Source organism: Dermacentor silvarum, chromosome 6 (assembly GCF_013339745.2).
Source record: "Dermacentor silvarum isolate Dsil-2018 chromosome 6, BIME_Dsil_1.4, whole genome shotgun sequence".
NCBI classification, from domain to species: domain Eukaryota; kingdom Metazoa; phylum Arthropoda; class Arachnida; order Ixodida; family Ixodidae; genus Dermacentor; species Dermacentor silvarum.
In genome coordinates, this window is record NC_051159.1 from 83667001 (window position 1) to 83693175 (window position 26175).

General features: G+C 48.3%; 1 protein-coding gene across 1 annotated transcript; it reads left to right on the forward strand.

Moving 5' to 3' along the window:
- Positions 1-8298: 8298 nt before the first annotated feature.
- Positions 8299-12973, forward strand: LOC119456770 (translation initiation factor IF-2-like). Its single transcript, XM_049668955.1, is given in 4 exon segments — positions 8299-8602; positions 11626-11913; positions 11915-12271; positions 12273-12973. Coding segments are annotated over 4 exon segments (1422 nt in total). The 5' UTR covers positions 8299-8368; the 3' UTR covers positions 12816-12973.
- Positions 12974-26175: the final 13202 nt, after the last annotated feature.

Sequence of the window (26175 nt, forward strand, 5' to 3'; positions counted from 1 at the left end):
TGACTACTTTAGTACCTCTCATAGGCGTCCAAAACAGAAATTTTAGGCCTAAACATGCTGTCTCTAGACAACATATACGAAGTGTAAGTATACTTACATGGCACTGGCAGAAAACTTGGTACATAAACACCCTTCTTAGCCACTTGTAGCTCACAGTGTTTAGGCTTGTGGTTTTCAAGGAAGGAAGGAAGGAAAGAGTGGAGAAGGAAAGGCAGGGAGGTTAACCAGTTCAGCACAACCGGTTTGCTACCCTACACATGGGAGCGGGATGAGGGGGAATGAAAGATGGGGAGGAGAGAGAGAGAGCACACAGCACAGCACGCACATCGTCAGTCAGTCACAGTCAGTCACTCTTGCGTGGTACGTGACATCACTGTCACAGCCGCTTGTCCAAGCCCGTTTCTTTTAAAAACCTAAGTAGACCCTTCGTCGCCTTCAGCTGCGATGTCTTCTGTCGACGAAACGTGAGAATCATTTCAATTAACATTGGTCTATTGTCAAGGTGCGCTAGAAGGGACGCCAGGGACTGTCTCGGAACATTATATTCAGGACAGTCGCATAGAATATGTTCTAGCGTCTCCTCGCTAAGTGTTCAGTGCAAATACATATAACTGGCATGGCGGAAGGCTTGCCCGCTAAACAACCTTCTCTGTCGGCAGCTGCCCAGAAAGGTGATTGCCAGGCCTTGAAGCATGACGGCGCATACGATACCTTGCACTGCAAGAAGGCTTGCCCGCTAGACACCCTTCTCGGGTGCCTGTTGCTCAGAGAAGTGTTTAGGTTTGCGATTGCCAGGGCGTGCAGCATGACGGTGCATACTTTACACTGCGAGAATGCTTGCCCGCTAGACACCCTTCTCGACAGCCTGTTGCCCAGAACGGTGTTTAGGTAGTTTAGGTTTGTGATTGCAAGGCCGTGAATCATGACGGCGCATACTTTACACTCCAAGAAGGCTTGCCCGCTAGACACCCTTCTCGGCTGCCTGGTGCTCAGAAAGGTGTTTAGGTTTGTCATTGCCGGGGCGAGAGGCATGACGGTGCATACTTTACACTGCAAGAAGGCTTACCCGCTAGACACCCTTCTCAGATGGCTGTTGCTCAGAAAGGTGTTTAGGTTAGTGATTGACTAGGTGTTAAGCGTAAGCACACATAACCGGCACTGGAAGAAGGCCTGGCTGGTAAACATCCTTCTCTGCCACTTGTCACAAAGAAGGACCTTTAGGGTTGCGGTCCTTAGGGCACCCGACATCCGTTTCTTCCGTTTTCTCTAGGCCGACGAGGCCGTAAAATAATATGGAGCAGTTTCGCGTGGCTCCTGGAGAGCGGTGCTGCGCACGCGCGAGGAGCAGAGACGTCACACGGCGCACAGCTGGCGCGCCGGAGCCGCCGCCGCGCGCGCGCCTCGCCGGTCTGCGCATTCCAGAGGAGTGACGTCATAGCCGCGGCAGACGCACTGGCGCCTGCGCGTACCCAGCTGTGCGCCTCCGTTGCGCAGTAGCTAATGGCGAATTCCATTGGGAGAACAGGAGCAGGGCGCCGCGCAGTGCGGAGGCGGGTGACAGCGCAGTGAGAGCAGGCACACTCGACCCGCCACTGGAATACGGCATGCATTCGGAGAGCAGGTGGGAGGGGGACGTGTGAGGAGAAATGCACCATCTGACTAAAGCAATGGACGTCCCATTATCTGCAGGAGAGCGGCAAAACACGCGTGATCGTCTTGTAATCTGTCGGGCGTAACCATGTCACCGTTTGCGGCCACGTACTACATACTTTTGTGCAGCGCCGACGCATCCCACAAAGTGTCCGCCTGCGAAGATCATCTGAAACTGCAACTTCAATCTGAAGTTGAGCTCCCGCAGCTTTCGCTGCTGTCACCGTCGAGCGTCTCAAGCACTTCAGCAAGGCGACGACGCTTTGCTGCCGCTGTCCCCCGCGCATCCAACGAGAAGCAAGGCGGACTAGAAATGGCAGGATCTGTCGCTAAATCGCTGCGAAGCTCGCTCGTATCACCGACATCAAAAACAGCGGCACCAAAACACCAACTACGCTTGGCTGCCGCCATTGCCGCCGCGCGCGCCGGCTGAAGCAAAATAAAAATAAATGAGGAGGATATGACGTTTTAAGTCACGTGACTTCCTCCGTGTTCCGCTTTTCAGGCGAGAGCAGTCCGGACTGCTCCCGGCTGCTCTCGGCGCAGCGAAACTGCTCCTGTTCGACCACTGGATGACGGCTCTCCCACTCCTGTTCGACCACTTAAACACGTCGCCTCTGGAACGAGCACTTTCAGCGTGCTTTTGAGTGCTCCTGTTCTCCCAGTGGAATTTGCCATAAGTCTGACGCTGCGCCGGAACCGCTCGATAGCGCCTCTCATTTTGTGCTCATGCGCACAGGTATCAGTGGTGGTATACATATAGCGGGGCGTTTGCCAGTGTGGTATAGCCATAAAGAATGAGAGCGAAATTGCTGCTCAGAGGCGCAGAAGAGCGGAGAAGCTTAACACATCGGATCCCGAAGTAGTTGCCTGGAAATTAGCGGTTAAGCGTAGGAAGAACGAACAGAAGAAGGCTAATCGTGCTGCAGAGATACCGGAGCAAAGGGAGGAACGAGCAAAGGGAGGAACGAGCAAAGGGAGGGAGCAAAGCGACGCCGCCAGGTGGCTGAGCGACGTGCCCGACCATCTCAGCAGCAGCAACAAGACGCTGTCGATGACGTCAAGGCTCGCCGATTGACTGACTATACGATGAAACTTAAGGTGCATTCACACGACCGGACGGAGGAGGAATTTTCGCAGCGGATGGCGTATCACGTGACGCGCGCGTCATCAAAACGTGCCGCCCTCGCCTAGTCCGGCCTCCTCCGCTCGCTGTCCGGATTGAAAATGCTCGCCGGTATTTCCATCCGTCCGTTTGGCGGTTGTCTGACGTAAATTTAGCGTAGTCAGCGTCATATCTGTCCACATTGGACAGATTGCATGGCGTGGCTACGATGGCGTGTTGTCGGCTTGGAGCCGCGTGTGTTGTTCTGCAGCAGTGACCGCACGTGCTTTTGCTGTGGTGCAGCGAGAAAGGCGAGTCATGGTTGCGCGCGCATTTCTATTTACTCAGACCGCGCAGCCTGCGTGACCTCAACATGAGTGAGGTGCACAAGAAAACGCTAAGTGACGAGGCAACCGTCACTTTTTTGACTCTTGTTGAGGGATTCACAACGCTATGGAATATAGAGCACGCCGAGTATGCAAACGCGCAGCTGCTGATAAGCGTTGGAGTCGCGAGTAAGCACGTGGATTCCACAAACGGCGCTCCGGCTGTGGGGATGCTACCTAACTCGGCTTCGCCGGATTCAAGTGATCACGTGACTGCTTGGCCCGCGGAGCAGGCGGGATTTTGCCCTCGCGTGTGTATCCACCTTTAGCGAAAGCGCCCGTGCGACTCGGACCTTCGAGACGGACTTCGTAAACAATCCGTTTGGATATGTGTGCGACGTGTGTTAAATACTGTGGCACATGAAAGACTTGACGCCGGTAAGTAGTGCCATGCGGGAAACGTTGAGTTTAGCGGCGCCGCCTGAGTGGGGTGAAACCGTGACGCGGGTTTGTACAACGTGCAAGAACTTTCTCGTTAAGCAGAACTTTCTCGTTCTCGTTGCAGTGTGTGTCATTGAAGCAGCAGTAAGCATGATAATCAAGCTAATCCTAGACAACCAGGAAAGCTAAGAATAACCAGCTGAATCTTAGCTCACGCTACGTATATCCTGGCATAGCCGAGCTAAGCCACTGCCATTTTTTTGCGAGTATTTCCGCTATGCTTTTTCGGGATAACGTTGACAAAGTGCCCATAGTAACCAGCAAACTCACATATGATAGAAAGAAATGGACGATTCAATTGGAGTTAATTAATCCACAAGATACACGCTCAAACCCTTTCTCGCAGAAAATCGAACACTTATAGAAAAAATTAATCACGACAGCTGTCGAACCATTCGAGATCTTGCAGCGGTGTTTTCCTCCATTACAGATGCGCCCATCAGATTTGTATTCCATTTCTTTTCATGAATTGCTATTCGTTTACACTAGAACAGATATCCCGCTGAATGAAATAAATGCAGCTAAAAGAACCCACACAAGGAAAGAAATACATTTCTTGCGGCACTTATTTTCTTTGTTTGCAACTATACGTCCTTCCAGTGGTAAATAATGTTCTTCACCAAGTATACCATCTAGGTTGACAACATGTTCTTTAAAAGTCATGCTGTCACCAGCGTAACATTAGCAGAAATCTTCTTAATGACTAAAACAATAAAATAGCTTAACATTTCGGTCTCTACAGTTTGTTCAGATTAAATTAGGTCAATACGCTTGTGTAATGGCCAATTCTAGACGCTTCCATAACAAGGAGAAGTGAGCGAACGTTGCTGGTAGCCTTAATCCGACTTCTAATTACGCTTTTCGGACAGGAGGCCGTCCGAGGTGATTAGAGGTGGCAAGCCACCTCTGTCATCGAGCTCGTCTCTTCGCACTTCAGCTCCTGTGCGATAGCGTGAGACACAGCAGGTCGTCCTGAAGGTTTCTCCGTCCCCATGCTTCTCCCACTGCTAGGTCATGGACTCAGACAGTGACTTTAACGTCGTAGAAGGCCATAGAGGTTGAAGTGGAAACACCACAGGATGACTCTTCTATGTCAGGCATCCAGCGCACTGATATGTGCCCCGACCACTGCAATGTCACAAATGCTTAAAGTTGGGTCATGCTCGCTGCCTGCACTTGGCAGAGAGAGAGAAACAGGTAGGAAAGGCACGGAGGTTAACCAAGTTCTCGATGGGTTGGCTACCCTACACGTGGGTAAGGAGAAAGGGGAAGAGAAAGATAAGAAAACGGTATGCCTGCGCTGTGCAGGCAGCCATGACCAATCTTTATCCACAGTCGCTAGAACAAAATGCTCGAACTGCTATGACAACTAAGACGCAAACTCGAAAAATTGTCGGAAACTAAAAAAGAAGATCGCAATACTGCAACGCATTAGTGTGAGCCATTTGATACAAATAGCAGCATCAGCGCGCAAGCGGAGGAAGCATTCACATTGTCAGCAAACTCAAGATCGAAAGCAGAGACCCAGTGGCGCACCGACGGGGGGGGGGGGGGGGGGGGGTTTCGGGGGTTGTAACCCCTCCCCCCCCCCCTGAAGCCGACTTAACCCCCCTCTTTTCTTTAACCCTTTTTCTTTCCTTGCGCATTTGAGTACTGCAACTAAGATGTAAGACGCGCAATCGTCTGCACACTCACAAAAAGCGCATTTTTTGACAATTGCCCGTGAAAAAAATTGAAATTAGTGCAATTTAGATGGTATTTGCGAACTGTAACCCCCCCCCATGGCAGAGATCCTGGGTACGCTACTGCAGAGACCATTGGCTCCAGTTACGCCGGCCCAGCAGGAGGTGGTTAAGACGAACTTCCGGAGGACGACGCATAAAATGAACAGCACAAGTCCGGACTTGAATACATGGTCACGCCTAATACCGTGGGCTCGGAATTATGAATATCACCTAGAAGAAGGAGAGGGCTGTGAGACGTCCCCATAGGACTCTGCAGTCAAGGCACTTGGCTATGACGTCGACCCTGCGGTGCTTTGCCTCGACCAGCTCTTTGTGGACCTCGGACATGTTGTGGGTGAGAGAGAACTTACTTTTAACTGATCGATCATTGTGTACACGTTGCTATTCCATCGCGCCCAGTAGTACCATAGTAGTACGCCATCCTCGAGCTGCTGGTGGAGGGTGACGAGGGCACTGTTGCAGTTTTTGAGGGCAACAGACTTGGACAAGCGGCTGTAGCCTGGACAGATGTTTATAGTGCTGCAAGTGCTACTGTGCTGTGCCACCTGTGACCGATTGTGACTGTGTCTGTGCTTCTTACTTTCTTTATCTCTTTTGCTGTCCCTTTACCTCCCCCTCGCCTCTCTCCCCAGCGTAGGATAGCAAACAGGATCTTCCCATCTGGTTAACCTCCCTGCCTTTCCCTTTTCTTCTGTCTTTCTCGAGCTGCTGAATTAAACCCCTGAGAGAAGAAAAGTCTCATTTTATGCCCTTTTTGACGAAGCGGCGGCCCTTTTTGTCAGCGTCAAAAGCCGATGTCGTCGATCCGAGTCACGGTAATGACGCTGCCATGCTGGAGCTCGGCGCTGCGCTGTCGTACTCGGACTTCGTGTGCAGCATGAAAGAGCAGGCCTCGATGCTTGGTTAAACGGCCTTTTAAACACGAGAAGGGCCGTGAAAGTGCGTTGCGGGCGTGGGGAGGAACGAAAAGGCGGCGCGTTGCTTTCGGGTGATCGGAAATCACCGCTCGTGGCAAACTTGCTTTTGAATCGTTGTTTGTCCGGAGGAAAGCACCACCCTGTGCGCCACTGCCGAGATTCCAGGATGCCAGAATGCCAGAATCTTCTTACGCGCGCCACCTGGTTCGAGCGCATGTAGTAGGCGATAATCGGAGGCGAAAGTTGAATGACGAAGCTCTAATGACGACGACGCAGCAACGGCGACGGCATTGCGAACACGAGCCGATACCCTGCGGCTCAAGTTGATTGGGACCGCCAGCACCGCCGCGTAGGAGGCTAGTTAGACATACAGAAGCACTCAAAATGCTTGAAGTTTGCCAATAATTGTTCTCAGTGATAACTGACACCTTGACACAGCTGCTATCTCGCTCAAATATGCCTATGGCGAGAACAGCTGTGCAGATGAAGCATGCCATAGATGGCCTCCTGGCTACGCTCCAGTAGACTGGACCACCCTCCGACATGTTGGATGTGCCGCGAAGCATACACGTGTGGGCTGCACACAAACTGTAGACTGTGCAGCAGCTATCATCATCATCTTTACCGTACCACCTTCATCTTCCTACCTGATCTCTGTCGTGGCTCCAAACTGCTTCCCCGGCGGGGAATAGCAGGCTTGAGTCACACCACTCAAGTCAACTTCTCCATCTTTCTCTCATTAATGTTTCTCTCTCTCCATATTAGGGCGTCTTGCTCCCTTGCCACGACGTATAACACCTGATCACTGAGGCGGAACCTAATAATATTTTTCAGAATCGACCCCACCCATTAGTAGTTCTATGTATGCGCGATGAGATAGCCGCATGCTAAAACACACGCAAACGTGCACAAGTCATCACTGGAAATGCTATGAAAGGCTATAAAAACTTTGACACGTGTGCTCAGAATTCTCCGTGTGAGAACAAAGTGCTGATGCTTTTCTAATGCTCCATATGGCATACACTTTTATTTTTCCTCCCATACTGCGAATAGCTTGTCATTCGCGCCTCATATACGCGCCTCATATAAGTATAGCTCATCTCAAATAAAATGCAATTTTAATGCTAACCGAGCAGACCTGTCGACAAGTAAACAGCCATCTCACGTCCCCGTATTGTTCTTTGTGCAGCTTCTTCAACCCTAGCCGTATCGCCCTTTGCCGCATTCAGGGCATTTGGTCCCGCCCCTGACATCGCGTAGGCGTCAGTTAACTGGACAATACAAAAACATCTGTATTGTGGCCGTTCAATGGCAGAGATAACCATATATAGTTAAGGCCTCTCGTTCGGGCCCACGCGTTTGGCCCGTTATTATTAAAAGGCAAGGAACCGTGTTTTCTCAACAACGTTACCGCACCGAAGACCACTCAGTGTGTAGATGTGCGCGTCTTGCTTCGCGCACATACAAAAGAAGCCGAGCTCCCAGAAGCTTAAAAGTTATGTTTCTAAGCAGGCGAGCCTCCGAAAAAAAAAAAAGGCAACCCAATTTTGCCCTCCAAAACAAGACACAGAGCAAAATGTCTCAATTTAAAGCCCGAAAACACAGCAACAAGTCCCACGCGCCTCAGCCCGAGACGCGCGCGCGTGGCATTTAGTCCGTGCCACTAAGGAGGATAAGATAACCACAGAAAAGAAGAGCGAAGGTCGAGAAGAAGAACAAGAACAGAGTGGAGAAAGCACGTAACGGACGCGGGTGGAGGGGGAGGGGATACAAGGGAGTAAAGAGACGCATTACCGCCAACTTACACGAGTCAGCGACAATGACTTGCGCCGGCGACAACCCCGCAAGATGCGCAAGAAAGAAAGACCGACTGAAAGCCAGCTCCTTTCCTCCTTCTCGCCTCTCTCTCTCTCTCCTCTTATGGACCGCTGCGAGTCTTGAGAGCCGGAGCTAACTCGTGTGATGTGCGAAACGCACTAAAAAAGAATGGGGTGGGTAAGAAGGTGGGGATGAAGAAAACGAAGCTCGGAGCTATCTTGGCTTCGGAGCAGACCGCAGAGCTAAAAGCTTTGCCCCCACGAGTCGCCGACGCTGCCGCGTGCCGCGGCTGAGGGCCTTAGAAGAATGACAATCGGATTACTTGCCTTTGGGCCCTCTGGGGACTTCGGGTGGTTCGCGCGCTCTCCGGCAGTAGGCTATATAACGACGGGACGCTCGCCTGAGTCTGAGCAACAGGCGCTACTCGTGGTCCCATCGACGGCAGTGCGCCGAGTCGTCAACACCACCGTGACCAGCACAGCAGCCATGGGAACGGAACTGCGCCGTCGCAGGGCCGCTGATGCTGCCTATGCCGTCGGGGTGAGTTTCTCGACCGATGGATAACGCACCCGAGTGTCCAGGAGCCTGCGCCAGCGTGTGTGCGCATTGCGGAAAATGTTTGCTAATGCGGATGCGCTGTCCGTGTCCGTCGCCGACAGTGCAGGCGCCACATCTGCCGACGCATTTTACGATGTATACATCCTTGCAGGCTTGCTTGTTGGACCTATTGCTGGTACTAAGCTAATCTCGGAGATCGTCGTCGTGACCGCTGATATTGCTTCTTTGTTTCCTTTTAGTTTCTTACGTAGGCAACCTGCTCACCGAGGTCTTTGTGCACGAGGGTTCGATTAGAGCAGCAGTGCATTTTTGGCTTTTGCACCGCGCAGGACAAGAAATATTCAAACGGCACAGCGTTTTGTAAAAGCCTGATTTGCACTGATCTTCCCGCTGGGCCAGTAAAAGTATAAGGTATTAAAAAAAAGGTAGTATACAAAAAAGTATTTTCTTCAGAGAAGCGCGCAGAGGCGCATTGTTCTTTTACGCGTTGTGCGAGTGTTTTGCTTGCGTCCCTCCAATTTTCTATCGCAATGACATATCGAAGCAAGTCTTGAAGCACAAGAAAAAGGCTATCTTTCGCGTGTTACACATCTTGAAGAACGTACCTGCACAGGAGGCGTTGACGAAAAGCAAAACTGAAGCGACAGCTTGTGTCTTATCTATCGTTCTTACATTTTCTTTTCTTAGATCCTGCCAGTTACTTTGTAATTATGTGATCTGATTGGCCATGATAAGGCAAAATTTACTTTGTTCAAGCAATGTTGAAGGGCGATCTTGCTGACCTTTGCACTATAAAGGAACTGGAGTGCTGGCAGATCATTTACGCTGTAGTAACTGCTTGTCTCGTATTTAGCTCGATTTAAGAGAGTTCTCATACTTACCGACGCAATACGTTTACTTACTTAAATGAGCACCAGCACCGACTTCATGGGTAGGGGAGATGGCTATGAGGAACTCTTGAAATGGAGTTAGTTGCCATACAGGCTTCTGCAAAATCATTCGCCAGTACTTCCTTTGTTGTCACATTGTATGTGTCGACGTGGTATGTTGAAAGTCACTGCTCGTTCATGAAAGGAGTTTGCACAGTTGTTCAGGCTTGCCACCTTGTGTGCTTCGTTTCTCCCTGTCATCTTTGTATTCCCCTTTCCCATTTCCCCGGTGTGGGGTAGCCAACCGGACGTTATTCGGGTTAACCTCCCTGCCTTCTGCTTTTCTGTTTCCTCCCTCCTCCTCGTCGCTTCTAATATGCGAAGATCTGCGAGAATACGGTAAACTGAATTGCACCCAGCCACTTTAATTTTAAGCGTTACTCAGGTACTTTTATACGCCTCATCCCGTTGCGCCTTTTTCAGGCACTGTTATAACATAAGCATGTAAGCTTCAAAATGAGGCGTCTGGGTTTGCCTCAGATACGGAGCATACGCCATGTTGCTAAATGAGTGTGTACATTTGCCAAATTGAAACAATATTCTCAGCAGCTGCAAAATTATACCTTTCTCGCATATCCCTGCTCAGTAGACCCCCCCCCCCCCCCCCCTCCCCTGCTTTCGTAGAAGGTCTTCAGGCCTACCTTGTTTGAGCGTCAGGTTGTTTCGGATTAAAGCGTTGTGTTTCACTCTTAGACGTGTTCCAAAATTTTTGTTTACCACTTCTGTTATTGTTCAACGCGTCCACGTCGAGCGTGCCGGGTGTAGGGAAATAAAACCGAGTCTGCTCATGCTCAACCGTCAAGGGAAGCCCATGGTGAAGCAAGCCATACACTGTTTCGTCTACAGCAGTGGTCGCCATTGTTGTGATGCATACCATGTGAGTGTGCAGGCAGCTTGAAGCGATAAGCCCTCCTACTGCAACATGTCCTCACGAGTTTCATTAGGCCTAGTATTCGTGTATTCGATCGTAATAAACCCTACAGTGGCTTCTTTTATTCATTTATTCCCGGCTTCCGAACTTCCAAGTTCCTTAGCTGATTATGCCGCAGGAGGGGTTAAATGCTAAGTTATATATACTCGCATATAAGTAAAGAAGCGAGACTGAGGTTAAATGTTCAGGACCTGATGCTTGCCGACTTAGCCGCAACCACGCTCGGAACGGAAATCTACGCGAAGTAACTGGTTCACACAAACAAAGTGCTCTAATTGATTCCGTAAATTCCAGAAAAATAAATCATGTTACCCTAATGTGAGCGCATTTAGGCGCACACTCCCTACAATGAAAATGAGCCTAACCGTCAAGGAATCGCAGTACGAACTTCTTCCTCGAAAATTTCAATAGCATGCAGAAACCATATATGTTGAAGCACACATCGAATATTGCGATTCTATCGAAGTACATAATACTATCCTTGTCCCATTCACTTAGTCCGCTGGTCTAGCAAATTACACGTAAATAGCAGCTACATGCCCTAACTGCCTAACCATTCGTTGTCCTCGATATTCGTTGCTGTAATTTATAACTGGTCCGGCGCAGTCCATGTGTGTCATTCAACTTTATTATTTATGCTCATCTGCTTCATAATTTCATTCCATACTGTATTTCCTAATCAAGCGTGGACAGAAATTATGGTTTACATCTGGCAACAGCCACACCTCAAAGCATTCGTTAGAAAATTTTATGTGCCGCTATCACTTTAAAGCGCATCACCTGAGGGATCGTTTTCGACAGTTCGTCGAAGAGCCAGACTTTCCTGTCAACCAAGTATGTGCCCATCGTTGAGCCTACACTGGTCATTCTGTCTATGCTGCTAGGTTCCGTACGCCAGATGAGATGCATCTTAATAGCCTGGAAGACGCTTTTAATTTATTCTGAAAGAGGGTTTGAGAGGCAAAACTGCGTAACATCGAAATAATTATTCTATCAAATTCACGCTATATATTGTGTACCACCGCGACCTGCACCAGGCAGCGGAACGGTGTACCAGATATTACGTAAGGCATTGTGACGCTTCATCATGCACTCGCCTTGACGGCTCTGCCATGAGTAATTTTTTTCTTTCTTTTTTCGCACAGGAGACGCTTCTGCTGCAGCTGTTTCTTGTGATCATCGCGCTCCTGTCGAACGCTTGGGCCCAGCACGCGGTGGGCAGCAGCGATGAAGCGCGCTCTCTGACTTCCAGAGGTGCCGACACGCTAGTCCGCTGGAACATCTCGCCTGCCGCGCTGCAGCACATGCGCTCCGAGAGCTTCAAGCGCCAGTTCAGCCCCTGGGGCGGCAAGCGGAACGCCGCCGCGTTCGAATCCCTGATGGATTCGCCCGGCGATCAGCAGAGCCACCGGCACCAACTGGCGGCGGACGCAGTCGTACAAGGTTCGTCGCCTGCACCACACGGGCAGCCTGAGGAACGCCGATTCGTTCAGTCCCTGGGGCGGCAAAAGGGCGGACGACAAGAAGGACAAGGACCAGACGTTCAATCCCTGGGGAGGTAAAAGGGCGTCGGGTGACCGCTTCGGTGCCTGGGGAGGCAAGAGGGGAACGTTCAGCGCCTGGGGCGGCAAGCGGCAGCAGGAGAGCAAGAACGCCTTCAGCCCGTGGGGAGGCAAGAGGGCCGTCAGAAGCCCGCTGGCCAGGAGCGAGGGCACTGCGAGGGCCAGGCAAGACGACGGCGAGGAGGACGAAGAGCGGACCTTCGCCCCCTGGGGCGGAAAGAGGGGGAGCCGCGGAAGACCAAGCATTTTCCCCATGGGGAGGGAAAAGGGGTGACGACAGGGACACGTCTTTCGCGCCCTGGGGAGGCAAGCGCGAGGACCGCTTCAACCCGTGGGGAGGAAAGCGGGAAGGGCCCTTCAACCCCTGGGGAGGCAAAAGGGACGGCTCGAACAAGGAAGGATTTTTCAACCCTTGGGGAGGAAAGCGCGGTGCCGACGACTCTTTCAACCCTTGGGGAGGTAAGAGGCAGGATTCCTTCAACCCTTGGGGAGGAAAGAGGGAAGGTGGCGTCTTCAGACCTTGGGGTGGAAAGAAAGAGGACAACGTCTTCAGGCCTTGGGGAGGAAAAAAAGAAGACGACGTGTTCGGGCCCTGGGGAGGCAAAAGAGAGGAAGGGTCGCCACAGTCGAGCTTTTCTGCTGGCAGGGGCTTCTCTTACGGCGGCGCGGCCGGCCACAGTGTGGATGGAGGGTCCTTGCGCAAGAAGCGAGATTCTTCCATGAGCGAACACAAGGTGACGACGTCGTACAGTGGAAAAAGCGGAGAGACGTAACCACTGCAGTGAGTCACCACCACGATATGTGTTCGAAAACATGGCCTCACAAGCCTTAAAGAAAAAAAAAAGCTACCTCGCGGCCGCTGTGAGTGCACACGAGCAGTAAGGACCTGCCAACTAGAGATAAGGAAGAAAGGACGTCCTTTTTTTTTCTTCCTGTCGAAAAGTATTTTTGGGAAATAAAAGAAAAAGTTCCGCTACCTCAGCATGCATACTGAGGTAACGCACTGCCTGTTGGGGCGTATAGTAAATAAAAAGTAACAAAATGAGAGCGTAATGTTATTTGTTTTTATATGGTCATTCACTGCTCGATATTTCCATGAATTTATGCAGACAAACACGAGGAACGTCTGCCGCTCAACGGCATTACTTCTGTTGCACAGATGCTACTGCAAAACGAATAATTCGTGAAAATACGGATGAAAGCTGCATTGGGTATGACTCCTGATTCGGAGCCGCACACAATTTGTTCGGTTCATCGCTTAGCAGGAAATCTACCACTTAAACTACGAAGTGCCATCTGCCTACTTATTAATAACTTTTGTTAGTGAACGGTGAAATTACCGGCCGTTAACGTCAGGCACCTGCCAGTCTCACTTTGTTTCACTATAATCGTCTTTGATTGTAAGAAATTTGTTTCCTATAAAGTTGCATTGCTTACATTTCGTATTAGAGTAAAATTGAACACCTTCCTTTGAAAAACAGTCATTGAATGTACGTGCACCGGACCCCTATAACATAAAATTATTATAGTCTGATTTTATTCCATTCTTCTGACATCCATTTACTTAACCACCGTCGCAAGCATCAGGCCTTGACCCGAAGCATTGTTTGAACAATCCAATCAAGCACTCTCCTCGTTTATAGGAGGTCACTTTTGTTTGTTTTTTAAGTGAATAGCAGTGCCTACCTTGAAAAAAATTTTCTTATCTATTGCCATGCATTAGAAAAAAAGCAGAGGGCGCAAGCCCCGGAGTCACACATCAAATACCATGGGCACCAGGACATGCAGGGATACTTGGGAACCACACGGCTGACACCACCGCTTGAGGCCACACTTACGGAGTGGTGGCTGAGGAGTGGCTACCGGAGACTGTACCCCAATGGTACGGTGCAATACTAGAGCCAGTAAGGAACAGTAGGAGGTGATATCCTCCGCCTCACCTAAGCACAGCAAAAAGCAGGCGATACGCTGGCGTCAGCTTCAAACAGGCACCTTTCCGTGCCTGTATATAGTTACCAAAATTCATCCAACTGCGTATGAGGATAGATGTACGCATTGCGTGGATACGGCTACATTATACCACACCACGTGGGCCTACCAGCCTAACCCGGCAGTGCCTCCACGCAAAAGTCCCACATTGGAGCAGTGGACCAGCCTGGATCTGGAACTGGACCTGGATTATCTGGAACTGGACCCAGTTCACCTTTATAGGCCGAGCCTGCGCGGTGGCTGTCTCTGTCGGGGTCTTAGACTAGAAGGAGGAAATCCGGAGTGACCCACACTGCTCCCCACGAGAAGCCTTTTACAGAGCAGCAACAAAGTTTATTCTCTCTCTTTCTTATCTAATGGGCTGACAAGAGGCGAAGAGCACGCATAAGTAGAGAGGGTTTTGGTGGGGCATAGCTAGCGCAGTGAAAGTAGATAACCGGCTAAGGACAGAGGTGCCCGTGTCTGCGATTGGTCCGCTTCCCTTTACTTAGTTTGTGGTGGCTGTTCGAAAATTGTGGCGGTATGCAACGGGAAGCTCAAAATGCCACTAAAACGGATCATCGGCGAAGAGAGTTGGCAGAGCGATGTCGTGTACATACCAAAAGGGCTAGATAACGTTATACTGCAGCGCAAGAACGTATATTATACGCAAGGAAATTCATTCTCGCAATTAGCTAAGACTAGCCAGTGCCAGAGCGAGCGGCTGGCTCGCATCTTCTATTCCTTTCGAAACGGGACACTTTCCGACTATTCCGAAAACATTTGAGTTTTGTTCGGTAAATAATACATCTTTAGTGCGTACACGTCATTTCCAAGTGGTGGGATTTCGGGGTTTTGTGACATCGCATATCAGACAGACGCAAGGCGAAAATAATGTGACCACTAGCGGAGGGCTCATGGCGAGAAAGGGTTAGAATCGGAAATAACCAGTTTTTTTTACCTAATCATACGTAATCAGTGTGTACGGGTCATATCAGATAGTGAGTTCTTGCAGTTTTCCTGACGTCGCGTGACAGATAAGCAAAGTGGGCGTGACCCGAAAATGTTTTTACCATTCGTAGAAGGCTAATGACGGTAATGGAATAGAAACAGTTTGGAATAGTTTTACGCTATATCGCCCCTTCAGTGCCAAAAAAATTACGGAACATGTGAAAAAAAATCGGCGTTTCTACGTACCGAACTTGCGCGGAATTGTTGTTGTTGACAGTTGACAGTTGACAGGAGCTTTATTGAAAAGTCCTGAGGAAAAAAGATTGGGGGAGCCGAAGGCACCCCAATCAAGTTGGTGGCTCCGCCCATGACGGAACCGGGAGCTGTTGTTGTTGTTTATTTTTTTGTCATAATATTGTTATTTTATTGAAACATGTCTTTCCCACTTGAGAAAAGTGCCAATCTCAAGCCGTAAAAGACATACTGTTCGATAGCAGGAAGAATATTCTTTTTACCCAGGAAGCTTCTCACGAAGTGCCTTGATCTTGTCCCCCACCATGCCACCTGTGCATTTTTAAGGGAGAGTAAAATTCGTTACTATTGCGAGCCGGGCTACTTACATACAAACTCGCATTATCGTTGAAGTCCCTACAAAGAGAACATAAAAAAATCACTAGCTGATTATGAGACACGCCAGGTAGAAACTCCGGAATAATTTTGACCACCTGCGGTTCTTTAATGTACGCCTAAATTAAGCGTATAAATGAGCGTTTTCTTGCGTTTCGCTCCCATCGAAATACGAGCGCCATGGCCGGGATCGAATCCGTTACATCGAGCTCAGCAGCGCAACGCCATAGCCACTAAGCTACCACGGCGGGACAAGCACAACTTAACAAAAATGGTTAGTTAGTTAATTAATCCTGGTTTAATGGCGCAAAAGCGACTAAGGCCATGCTGCGCCAACAGAACGTACGGACACGCACAGAAAGGGACGACGACAGACGTTGGGCTACACACGCTGTATACACGTTTCTATAGCACAAATGGAAACCATTTGTGCTTTGTGCAACCAACGAGCTCAGGCAAACACTGTTCTGAAGCACAACTTAAGTTTCTTTTAAAAAGCTTGTGGCATAAAATGTTGGTTTGGCTTTAATAATGCGGTCTTTGGACTTTTGGAAAAATAGAATGGACCTCACTGGACTGAGAAGGAAGTAGTCTGAGACCTCTGGGACATCTGCGTTCAGAGAGAGAGAAAAAAGGTAAAGGAAAGACAGGGAGGTTAACCAGAGGTTATCTCCGGTTGCCTACCCTGTACGGGGGGAGGGGTAAAGGGATGCGAAAGGAGAGAGAGAGAGAGAGAAAGAAAATGTGTAAAAATAAAAATAAGAAAGGAAGGAAAGAAAAGAAAATCACACACGCACCCAAAACAGAACTGTTTCGGTGGGCACTGTCACGCAGTCTGCGAAGGCATTCTCGTGTTGCATATTGTCAACGTTCCATCCTACGTAACACAGTGCAAAGTCACTATTTGTCACTGAGTCCGGTGTCTTTCAAGTAACGCAGCAGTGCCTTCAGGGCGGCTCGCGCCGTTGTTTGTGTAGGCCAGTTTCCAAGGATGCTCTTTTCTGTTATTACGCGTTTGTCCAGTTGATATATCGTCGCTGAGATTGCTGCTCTCTGCGGGTTGAAACGAGGGCACTAACAAAGGTGTGCGATTGTTTCGTTGCACCCGCACAATTCACAAAGTGGGCTATTGGCCATTCCGATAAGAAAGGAGTATGCATTTGAAAATGCTACTCCAAGCCATAGACAGGACTAGAAGTGTGCAGTCCCGTCGTGGAAGGTTGAACGGAATATGGAGCTGTAAATTAGGGTCCAGGGCATGAAGGCGTGAGCTTGCGAAATCAGATGAATTCCATTGCATCAATGTTAGCTCACGCGTAAGCACGGGAAGTTTTTTCGCTGCGTCGGCTCTCGAAAGAGGAATGGCAACGCACTTGACACCGTCATGGGCAGATCGGGCCGCTGCGTCCGCTCGATCATTGCCATGTATGCCACAGTGACTAGGCAACCACTATATATTATATCGTGCCCTTCATCAACTATGCGATGGTGTACTTGTCTGATCTCTGCGACGAGCTGCTCATGTGATCCATGGCGCAGTACTGAGAGTAAACTCTGGAGTGCTGCCTTGGAGTCGCAGAAGATTGACCATGGATGGGGTGGTTCCTCCAGAATGAAATGAAGAGCCGCACGGAGGGCTACCAGTTCAGCAGCTGTCGTTGATGAGACATGTGACGTCTTTAGCTGTATCTTGACGGATCTTGCTGGAATCACCACTGCGGCAGCTGAACTTGTAGGTGTGACTGAGCCATCGACATAAACATGTACGCGGTCACTGTGAACCTTCATCTAAATGTCCTAATGTGGCCTGTTTCAGGGCAAATGACGGAATGTGAGCTTTCTTCGTGATTCCTGGGATGGTGAGGCGTATGTCAGGTTTGTGCAGCCACCATAACGGTGAGGATGCTCTTGCTGCAGGCATGTAGTTCGATGGCAACGAGGTGCGATTGGCAGCAATTATACGACTGAAAGTTGTGTGTGGCCTTTCTGTATGTAAAGATGCAAGGTGGTGGGAAGGTAGTCGGGCAACGTGCCGAATATGTGCCCTGAGAGCGACGGTGGCTAAGTACGTTGATATTGGGTGATCTCGCGCTATGACAATCGTTACCGCCGTAGACGCACACTTCGGTAGACCGAGACACGTCCTTAGGCACACTTCGGTAGACCGAGACACCTCCTTAGGGCCTGAGCTTGTAGTCCCTGGAGTACACGCAGGTTTGTTTTGCAGGTGTTGTCTAGCACAGGGATGCTGTATCTTGCGAAACCGAGGAACAAGGCATTGTAAAGCTGCAGCATTTACCGTACCGATGTGCCCCATCATTTTCCACCGAGGAATTTGAGGATGTGTGTTATGGACGTTAGCCTCTTCTTTAGGTATGAAACGTGCGGGCTCCATGATAGGTCGCGGGCGATAATTACCCCTAAAAAGCGGTGTTTCCGTGCGTTTGCAATTGTTTGCCCATTGACACTTACAGAGCAAGGCCTCATTGCCTTCCGAGTGAATGTAACAAGGCAGCATTTCTCGGAGGACAGCTCTAAGTTCTGTTTTCGTAAGTACAGTGATGTTAACGTAGCTGCCTTTTGTAGCCTTGCTCGTACCTGCAGTCGTGTTACAGCAGACGTCCAGATGCAGATATCGTCAGCATAGATTGATACTCCAACGGTGTTGGGCAAGCATCTGACTAACCCAACGAGCACTAAGTTGAATAGCGTTGGGCTCAACACCCCACCTTGTGGTACTCCGCGGAATGTTCGGTGGTGAGTCGTGGCGCCATCCTCGGTCATCACGAAAAATTGTCTGTCGGTCAGATAGCTGCATAGCCACTGAAAAGTGCGGCCATCAATTCCGGCTTCAATCAGAGCCTCTATAATGGCATAATGTGCTACGTTATCGTAGGCGCCTTTTATGTCAAGGAACAATGCCGCAGTGAGTCGTTTCAGACGTTTTTGATGTTGAACAAATGTGACCAAATCGATGACATTACCTATGGATGAGCGCCCCCTCCGGAAGCCAGCCATAACATCTGGGTACACATTGTAAATCTCCAGGTACCATTTCAGGTGCGTCAAAACCATTCTTTTCATTATTTTTCCGATGCAGCTAGCCAGAGCGACGGAGCGGTACGATGACAAATCTAACGGTGATTTACCTTGTTTGAGAAGTGGTACCAAGCGGCTGCATTTCTATTCACGTGGAACCATACCGTTGCGCCAAGACTCGTTGTAATAATTTATCAGGATGAGTTGCGCCTTCTGGCCAAGATTGCCGAGCGCCGTATAGGTAACGCCGTCTGGCCCAGGTGACGAAGAGCGCCTGCAAGTCGCCAGGGCCGCTTCAAGCTCCTCCATCGATAACATGACATCCATACGGGAGTCCCGAGACGCAGGAGTGACGCATGGTGTAAGTGCACATTGGGGCTGCAAGCCAGCAAGTCTTGAACAAAGTTCTTCAGCAATCTCAATCTCTCTGCAACCTTGTTGCAAAGCGAGAGATTTGAAAGGAACATGCTGTTGCGGTGATACGCGAAGTCCACGCACGGTCCTCCATATCTGAGATAAGCGCTGACGTGGATCCAACGACTCACAGAATCGTTTCCATTTTTGAGACTGGAGCGCATCGATGCGCCGCTGAACTTTCTTTGCCTCTCTGAGGCAAATTCGTTTTACCTCTCTGAGATCGTGGATGGATTTAGTTCTCCTGTATCTTTTTTCAGCCCGCCGGCTAATCTCTCGTAATCGCTGCAATTCAGCTTCAAATTCTTCATATTTCGGGAAAGGCTGAAAACTGCGCGTAGTCTCTTTCATGGCCTTCTGAATTTCATATTCCAGGCTAGAATGGTTTCCTTCCTGACATACTTCCTCCATGTGTGACCGAAACGCTGACCAGTCAATTCGTTGGAGAGTCGTGGAGTAGTATTTAAATAGTCCTTTGATCTTCAGATACGTGGGAATATGGTCGCTGCCATGTGATTCGATGTCTGAGAACCATTGCACTTTTCTTTCAAGACGCCGAGAGATCAGGGTCAAATCTAGGCAGCTGCTGTATGTAATCCCTCCTAAATATGTTGCACTATACCATCATTGAGGCAATAAAGGTCGTGCTGTGTTGCAAAAGATGCAAGTCTCTTTCCCCTAGAGTCCATCTTCAAACTCCCCCAAAGCGGATGGGGAGCATTAAAATCTCCGGTGAGGATCGTAGGGCCGGGTGTCGTTGATAACACGTCGTGCAGTCGTTTAGAGTCGAAGCGACCTGAAGGAGCAATGTAGGCAGCGACGAGAGTGAACGTAAGCTACTTCGTCTTTATGATTAAACAAACGTACTGGTTGGTGTCGTGAGGTGGGATTGGGTGCAACACATATGTCAGTTCACATCTAATATATACAATGACCTTGCTCACATCACCACAGGTAGAGGACATGAATGCTTCAGATCCAGAAATGCGGATGACATTTTGAACGTTCGGTTCACAAATTACGAGGATGGGAAAACGGTTTTCTAAGACAAAGTGTAAAATCTGAAATTCTTGATTTGAGGCCCCGGGCATTCCATTGCAATAGAGATGCTTTCTTGACTTCCTTGTGGAAGGGCAGTGAGGGGCGGGCCATGGTGCTATACGAAGCTTTCAAGCACTGGAGTCCACGTGTCCAGTACTTGCAGTGCGCTACGAGCAGCCGGAGTATCCATGTTTGTCAGTAGTAGACGCACGACATTCGTGAGCGACTTCAGCATAGCAATCACCTGCGAATCCTTGTCTCGCATGTGGTCAACTGCAGCGACGTTTGACTGCAAGTGGCGAGTCATGTGCTGTGGCTCTGGTGTTTGGCATGTCTTCGGCAGCGCTGGCCACTCCTCACTTGATGAGGTATCAACTGCATGGCTGCTTTTTCCGCTGACATTCGTGCTCTTATTGGAGACAGATGGAGCAGGAGGCGGCGCTGCAGGACGAGTCATCTCCCTCGAAACTGAAGAGGATTTCGTGGACTTTCCTTTTCGGGAGCGATGTCGCCTTATTGCAGCAGAAGCATCTCTGTGTGATGATCCGCCTCTGGCCATTTTCCTCAAGATTTTCTGCTCTTTCTTTAGGCGTGGACAGTCTTTTGAGGATGCAGCGTGCGATCCTTGACATTTTGTGCACTTGAGCTCCGTTGCACGGCAGGTGTCAGCGTCGTGTTGTTCGGAACATCGTGGGCATACCATTGAATTTTGGCAGACAGCACTCACGTGTCCAAGTGTTTGACATCTTCTGCACTGAAGTGGTTTTGGTACGAAAGGCCGTACCACATGACGAAAGTGTCCGACCTTTACGTGTGATGGTAGGCAGTCGCCTTTAAAGACGAGCCTTACACAGCTCGAGATGCCAAGGCGCCGAGCTTGCAGTAAGGCAATACCATCTGTCGCAGGTTTGATTAAAATTGGCAGGTCGCTGTCGCTAATCGATGTATCAATATCATAAACCACACCAGCCGTGGTTTCGTAGCTCTGCGGAACGAGGTAGTGGACATTAATGTTGCCCATGAGCTTTACGGCCATCAAAGCATTGATTGCGCTTCGGTTGTGAACATCAATAGCCAGTACATTCTTTCGATTATTTATCCTGATATCTTTAATCTCTCCTGGGACCAGTGCCTCCAGAGAAACGGAAACCGCTTGTCGATTAAAGCGGTTGAGGTTGTCCACAGGTCTGTCAGGCATAAAGAGAAGTGTGTGCGCCGATGGCCTTCGCTGTGGCAGGACAGTTGACTTACTTGACGAAGACCGTTCGCTGATATTTCTTCTCTTGGCCTTCCGGTGTACCACTCTATCGAAGTCTTCATCATCTGAGGTGTCATCACTTGAGCAGGAGTACTACACAGTGTCCTCCCTGCCGGCTTGACTTGGAGGGCAGTTTATCTTCCTCGGGCCGGTTCCTGCCGTGGTAGTCACGTCCCGCCGCCCTTCTGTTGATTCCACTTCCATTGCCGTAGCAATGGAAGCGGCGTCTCCCATTAAACCACGGGTAATAACTGAAAATACTACAGTGCAAAGGAACAATGATCTGATGATGATGATGATGATGATCCTTTATCATGGCTCGCACTCACTGAGGGGGATAGGCCAAGAATCGGGCGGCGGTGGGTTGCTAAATAAAATTCTTTTTGACAATGAGATACGCAAAATAAAAGAAGGCAAAAACAAAAACAAAGAAAATTTTGCATAACTAGAGTAGTGTGCCAACGAGCAGTCAGACTAACTGAAGGATGAAAAATGTAGTTATTATCAAGGTCAGAAAAAAAAACAATGTTACTAACGAATTTGGAGAAACAAATTTCAGTGAATGAATACTGTTCTTTCATCTATCTCACAGGGGGTTGTTGCGTCACAAAACCTCACCTCAAGCAACCGCGCTGACGCATTCACTTCCTGGGGGTGGAAACTGTTTTATTATTTTTTATTTCATCTCAATAAACATTTCAACATGATAACCTTCACACTTGTGTCGAATATCCACGTGAAACTTTGTGAATTGTTTCAGCACTACCTAAAGTTTTAAAACATTAATAGTAACGGTAAACAATTTCAATACCCGCAATTTCTGTTTACTCAACACTCTCATTGCCACAAAGTTGCATTTTACTTGAGATATTTGGCCAGTGTTGGACTAAAATAAGTGATCGATAAACGGATATTAAGCGGCGACTCTAAGGTAACAAGACCCAACAGAAATTTTAATGGAAGCAAGCGTGTACGTCCGTATTGTAAAAGATGCTAAACTATGACGAAATAGTTCAGCGGAAACCCGCTAGGTAGAAAGAAGTAATTAAAGGGAGAAATGAGACATCCACCCAATCGTAGAAATTGCTACAAATGACAACCTTAGGGGTTCCTCGAAAAAAAAAGCCACGCAGTTGAAGATAAATTCGACCTGGTCCGGGACTCGAACCAGGGACCACCGCATTTCCGGGGCAACAATGATCTGTACAAGAATCACTTCGTCGTCTTCCCCCATCCGCGTTCTTATTGCAATGAACTTATACCGGCTAATTATGATGAGGACAATTTTACTCGAATCCATGAGGTGATCTTTCTCGCTCTAATTGTCAGGGCTGTGAGCTCGAATAATATTGTGCGTTCGAATGTGTTCTTTCATCTTTCTCACAGGGGGTTGTTGCGTCACAAAACTTCACCTCAAGCAACCGCGCTGACGCATTCACTTCCTGGGGGTGGAAACTGTTGTATTATTTTTTATTTCATCTCAATAAACATTTCAACAACATGATAACCTGATATATATATATATATATATATATATATATATATATATATATATGGGACTGTCAGCATTAGGGGTAACGTCCTAGAGAGCTCTCTTCCATTTGGGCATCGAAGATAGGCTTGAACGAGCAGGGGGCTGTTTACTATGGGATGCAGCGATCAGCCGAAGCAACGGCTCGAGCTGCAGAGCACCGCTTCGTTCACTGTGTCGTGAAGTACGCCGTGTCGAAGGAGCGGTCGAATATTGCAGTAGTTTACCAAAGCAATGGTATATTGCTCACACGTTCAAAACAAAAACCGAATCGTTGACCATGAGGTTCATCTATTCGTAAATGATATTTCTTGCTTTGTACGCGTAAAATTATCTTACTCGCTTCAAATGTAATTGTCCTTTTACCTTGCGGTCATCACAGTCATGAAAACATGGGTAGTTAGGAACGAATAAATACGATTATATCTACCAACTCTGTAAGAATGGCGCGCGCTCACCCCGTTATATGAAATGCACAAATAATAATAATGATCATACAAACGAAGAACTAAAAATTGAAACAGGACTTATGTAGGAAATAGACACCGGCAAATTACATATATTCTAATAACATGTCAGTTTTATGAGTCCAGCACCGGTTATGGAGAAAACGGACTACCCACCAAATTAAGCACTGATAACAGACACGTGGTAATATGTAGCACAAAAGTAGCAGCGAAATTAGCAGGAACAGTATATGTTCGCTGATATTCACCAGTATTTAGTGGAGAACTCAATACGTTGCTCCTCCATGTAAGAGCCGAATTAACAGTAGCATATGCTTTATTTTTCTTTAGTACTTCGCAGATTTTTTTCGCCGCCGAGAAGCTGCGCTATTGAACTGCACGTAGTGAAGACTGGTTATACTCCTTTAATGGAAACTGTATTAGAATAATCTCGTATTTCATACGATTCATGGAATTGCGCCAGCGACAAAAGTGTCTACGTAGGTGCATGGAAACCCTACCCAAAGGCCGTCATGCTGACCTGACCTTTCCGGCTAATGAAAAATAGCACATCGCGAGAAATAATTGGCCGTGTAGCGCAATCAGACAGGTTGCCCAAATCATCCGATTTTCAAACCGACCGACGAGCTTCTGTTATCCCTTTTATGCCGTGTCGACTTTCAAACGTGGCAAATATTATGTACACTCTACACCCTGTTAACTTTTGAAAAGGTGCACATTTTCACGTTTTTACGGGTAAGCGACGCTCTTTGCACTAATATAATAGTAAGATGCGCTAAGTAATGACAGTTTTCGATAGAAAATGCCAATATGTGACATTCTAAGGTAACAAAGCCTGAAATTGACATCAATTGTCGTAGAATTTTCGGGAGCAAGAAATGCGCAGTGTCATGTCGCAGCATGTATAACATGGCGCCTACATCTGATATTTGACCGTATATTGCTTAAACTTAATAACACTGATGGTTACACCTTACTAGAACCATTCAAAACGTCTGAACCCACGCAACCTTTGTCGTTATTAGCAATAAAGAGCGCCACTTACCTATAAAATTATTAATATATCCATGTTTATAAAACGTTAGTGAATTTAGAGCTGCTCAAGCCGTCAGTGATTGCATGCACTTTTAAATTGATCCATGTGTAGCACAAAAGTAGCGGCGAAATTAGCAGGAACAGTATATCACGGCAGGCGCTGTAACAAAGGCGGTGGGCAATAACAAATTACTCTAATTATTTTCTAACGTGCCACACGAAAGTGCACTTTATAGAGCACTGGAACCTAGCTGAGAGGTACAGGGTGCTTATGGATGCTTAAACGTTAAAGCTTTTTCAAGTTATTGTTTGGTAGAGAAACATCGAGACTGCTTTTTGTCTGATTACTATTCTCCACTTTGCTCCGCCATCGCCAGCCCTATACTGTATTTTGAGGTGTCTGTATATCCTTCTCTATTTGCATTGATGGAGTACGCGAAAATGGAATTTAGATAGACTACATAATATTCATACCACTGAATAAAAAGGCGACGGTCAAAGCCCAACTTACATGTTCAGAAGAGTCCGTCGAACGACCTAAAAAAGTCTACAACGCAAGCAAAAGCGCAAAATCTTGAAGTGAACAAATGTTCATCGCACTACGAAACGCCGATCGATCGCACAGCAACTCGACCCTGAAGGTCGATCCTACGTAAGAGGAAAACGCGCAGCAAAAAAGGGTAGGCGCGGCATCAGAAATATTGCGATGCAGTAGATCTCACGCACCTCAGTAAAGTTTACAGCTATGGAAAAGTTCACATCTTATTCGTCTTTTCCCTCTTTTACCATCACATCGTTGATCACGTACAGCTCTCTATCGTTTTAATCATCTCACGGTATAGTGGCGACCAGCACGTAGGTCAGCGCCCTGTCACAAAGCGTATTTGCGAAAGGAGCGAGGTTCGGCGCATGCGCGAATAGCGTCCTATAGTGTCCGAGCAACGTCGGCTAGGCTATTCCACTGAACCTTTGCGCAGCCCCTGCTTCTTATAAGCTGAACTATTGTATGCAATCGCTTATTGTAACCACTGTGCGCGCAAGAGCATTTCTATTGGCGTTGGACGCGGGTAAGCAGCAGTAGCCATGTTGAGCTTACCAGAATAGCCTATTACACGATGCTTGGACACGACGCTTCGCTCTGTGTGCGTACGCCTGCCGTCGCTACTTTCGTATAGTTGCGCTCTGCGACACAGCGATGACGATGGCGTCGGTCGACGCTCCCGTGAGATTATTAACCTCTTTAAGAGCTGTACATGATTTGGCCACATAAATATTGTACGTTATGACAGCAAGAACACCTATAAGTCACCTATTCGTTTCCGCATTGCAAAAGTTGCTATTGTTCGCCATTGATCGGAACGCCTTCGCTAACATTATGTCGAATATCATGATTCGCCAACACCAGCTCTTACGAACAGTTCTAGAATAAAAGCTTTTGAAAATAGGGGCCCAGATTTTGATCTGTTTCTCTGCGTTACATCGCTATAGTGCCTTTTTTCCGACACAATCTCGGAAATCTTACCGATCTTCTTGGGTATCGCTTTTATCTTCCCCAAAAGACCAGATTCCTCTTGATCTTCTCCAAACCCAACTGCAAAAAAACACATTCGCGATGTGATAGTCAGCCCAAGTTTTGGTAAGGCTATTAAGAATAAAGCTTTTTCTACTGCCGTTGCTCCCTATCCACAACTTGCAAGCGGCCTTGCTCAGCCTGCGAAATCGAATCTTACTGACTGATCGATAGAAGCTTCGTTTTAAGGTCCGAAAGATGCACATAGACGATGTAAGATGAAGTACTGCGG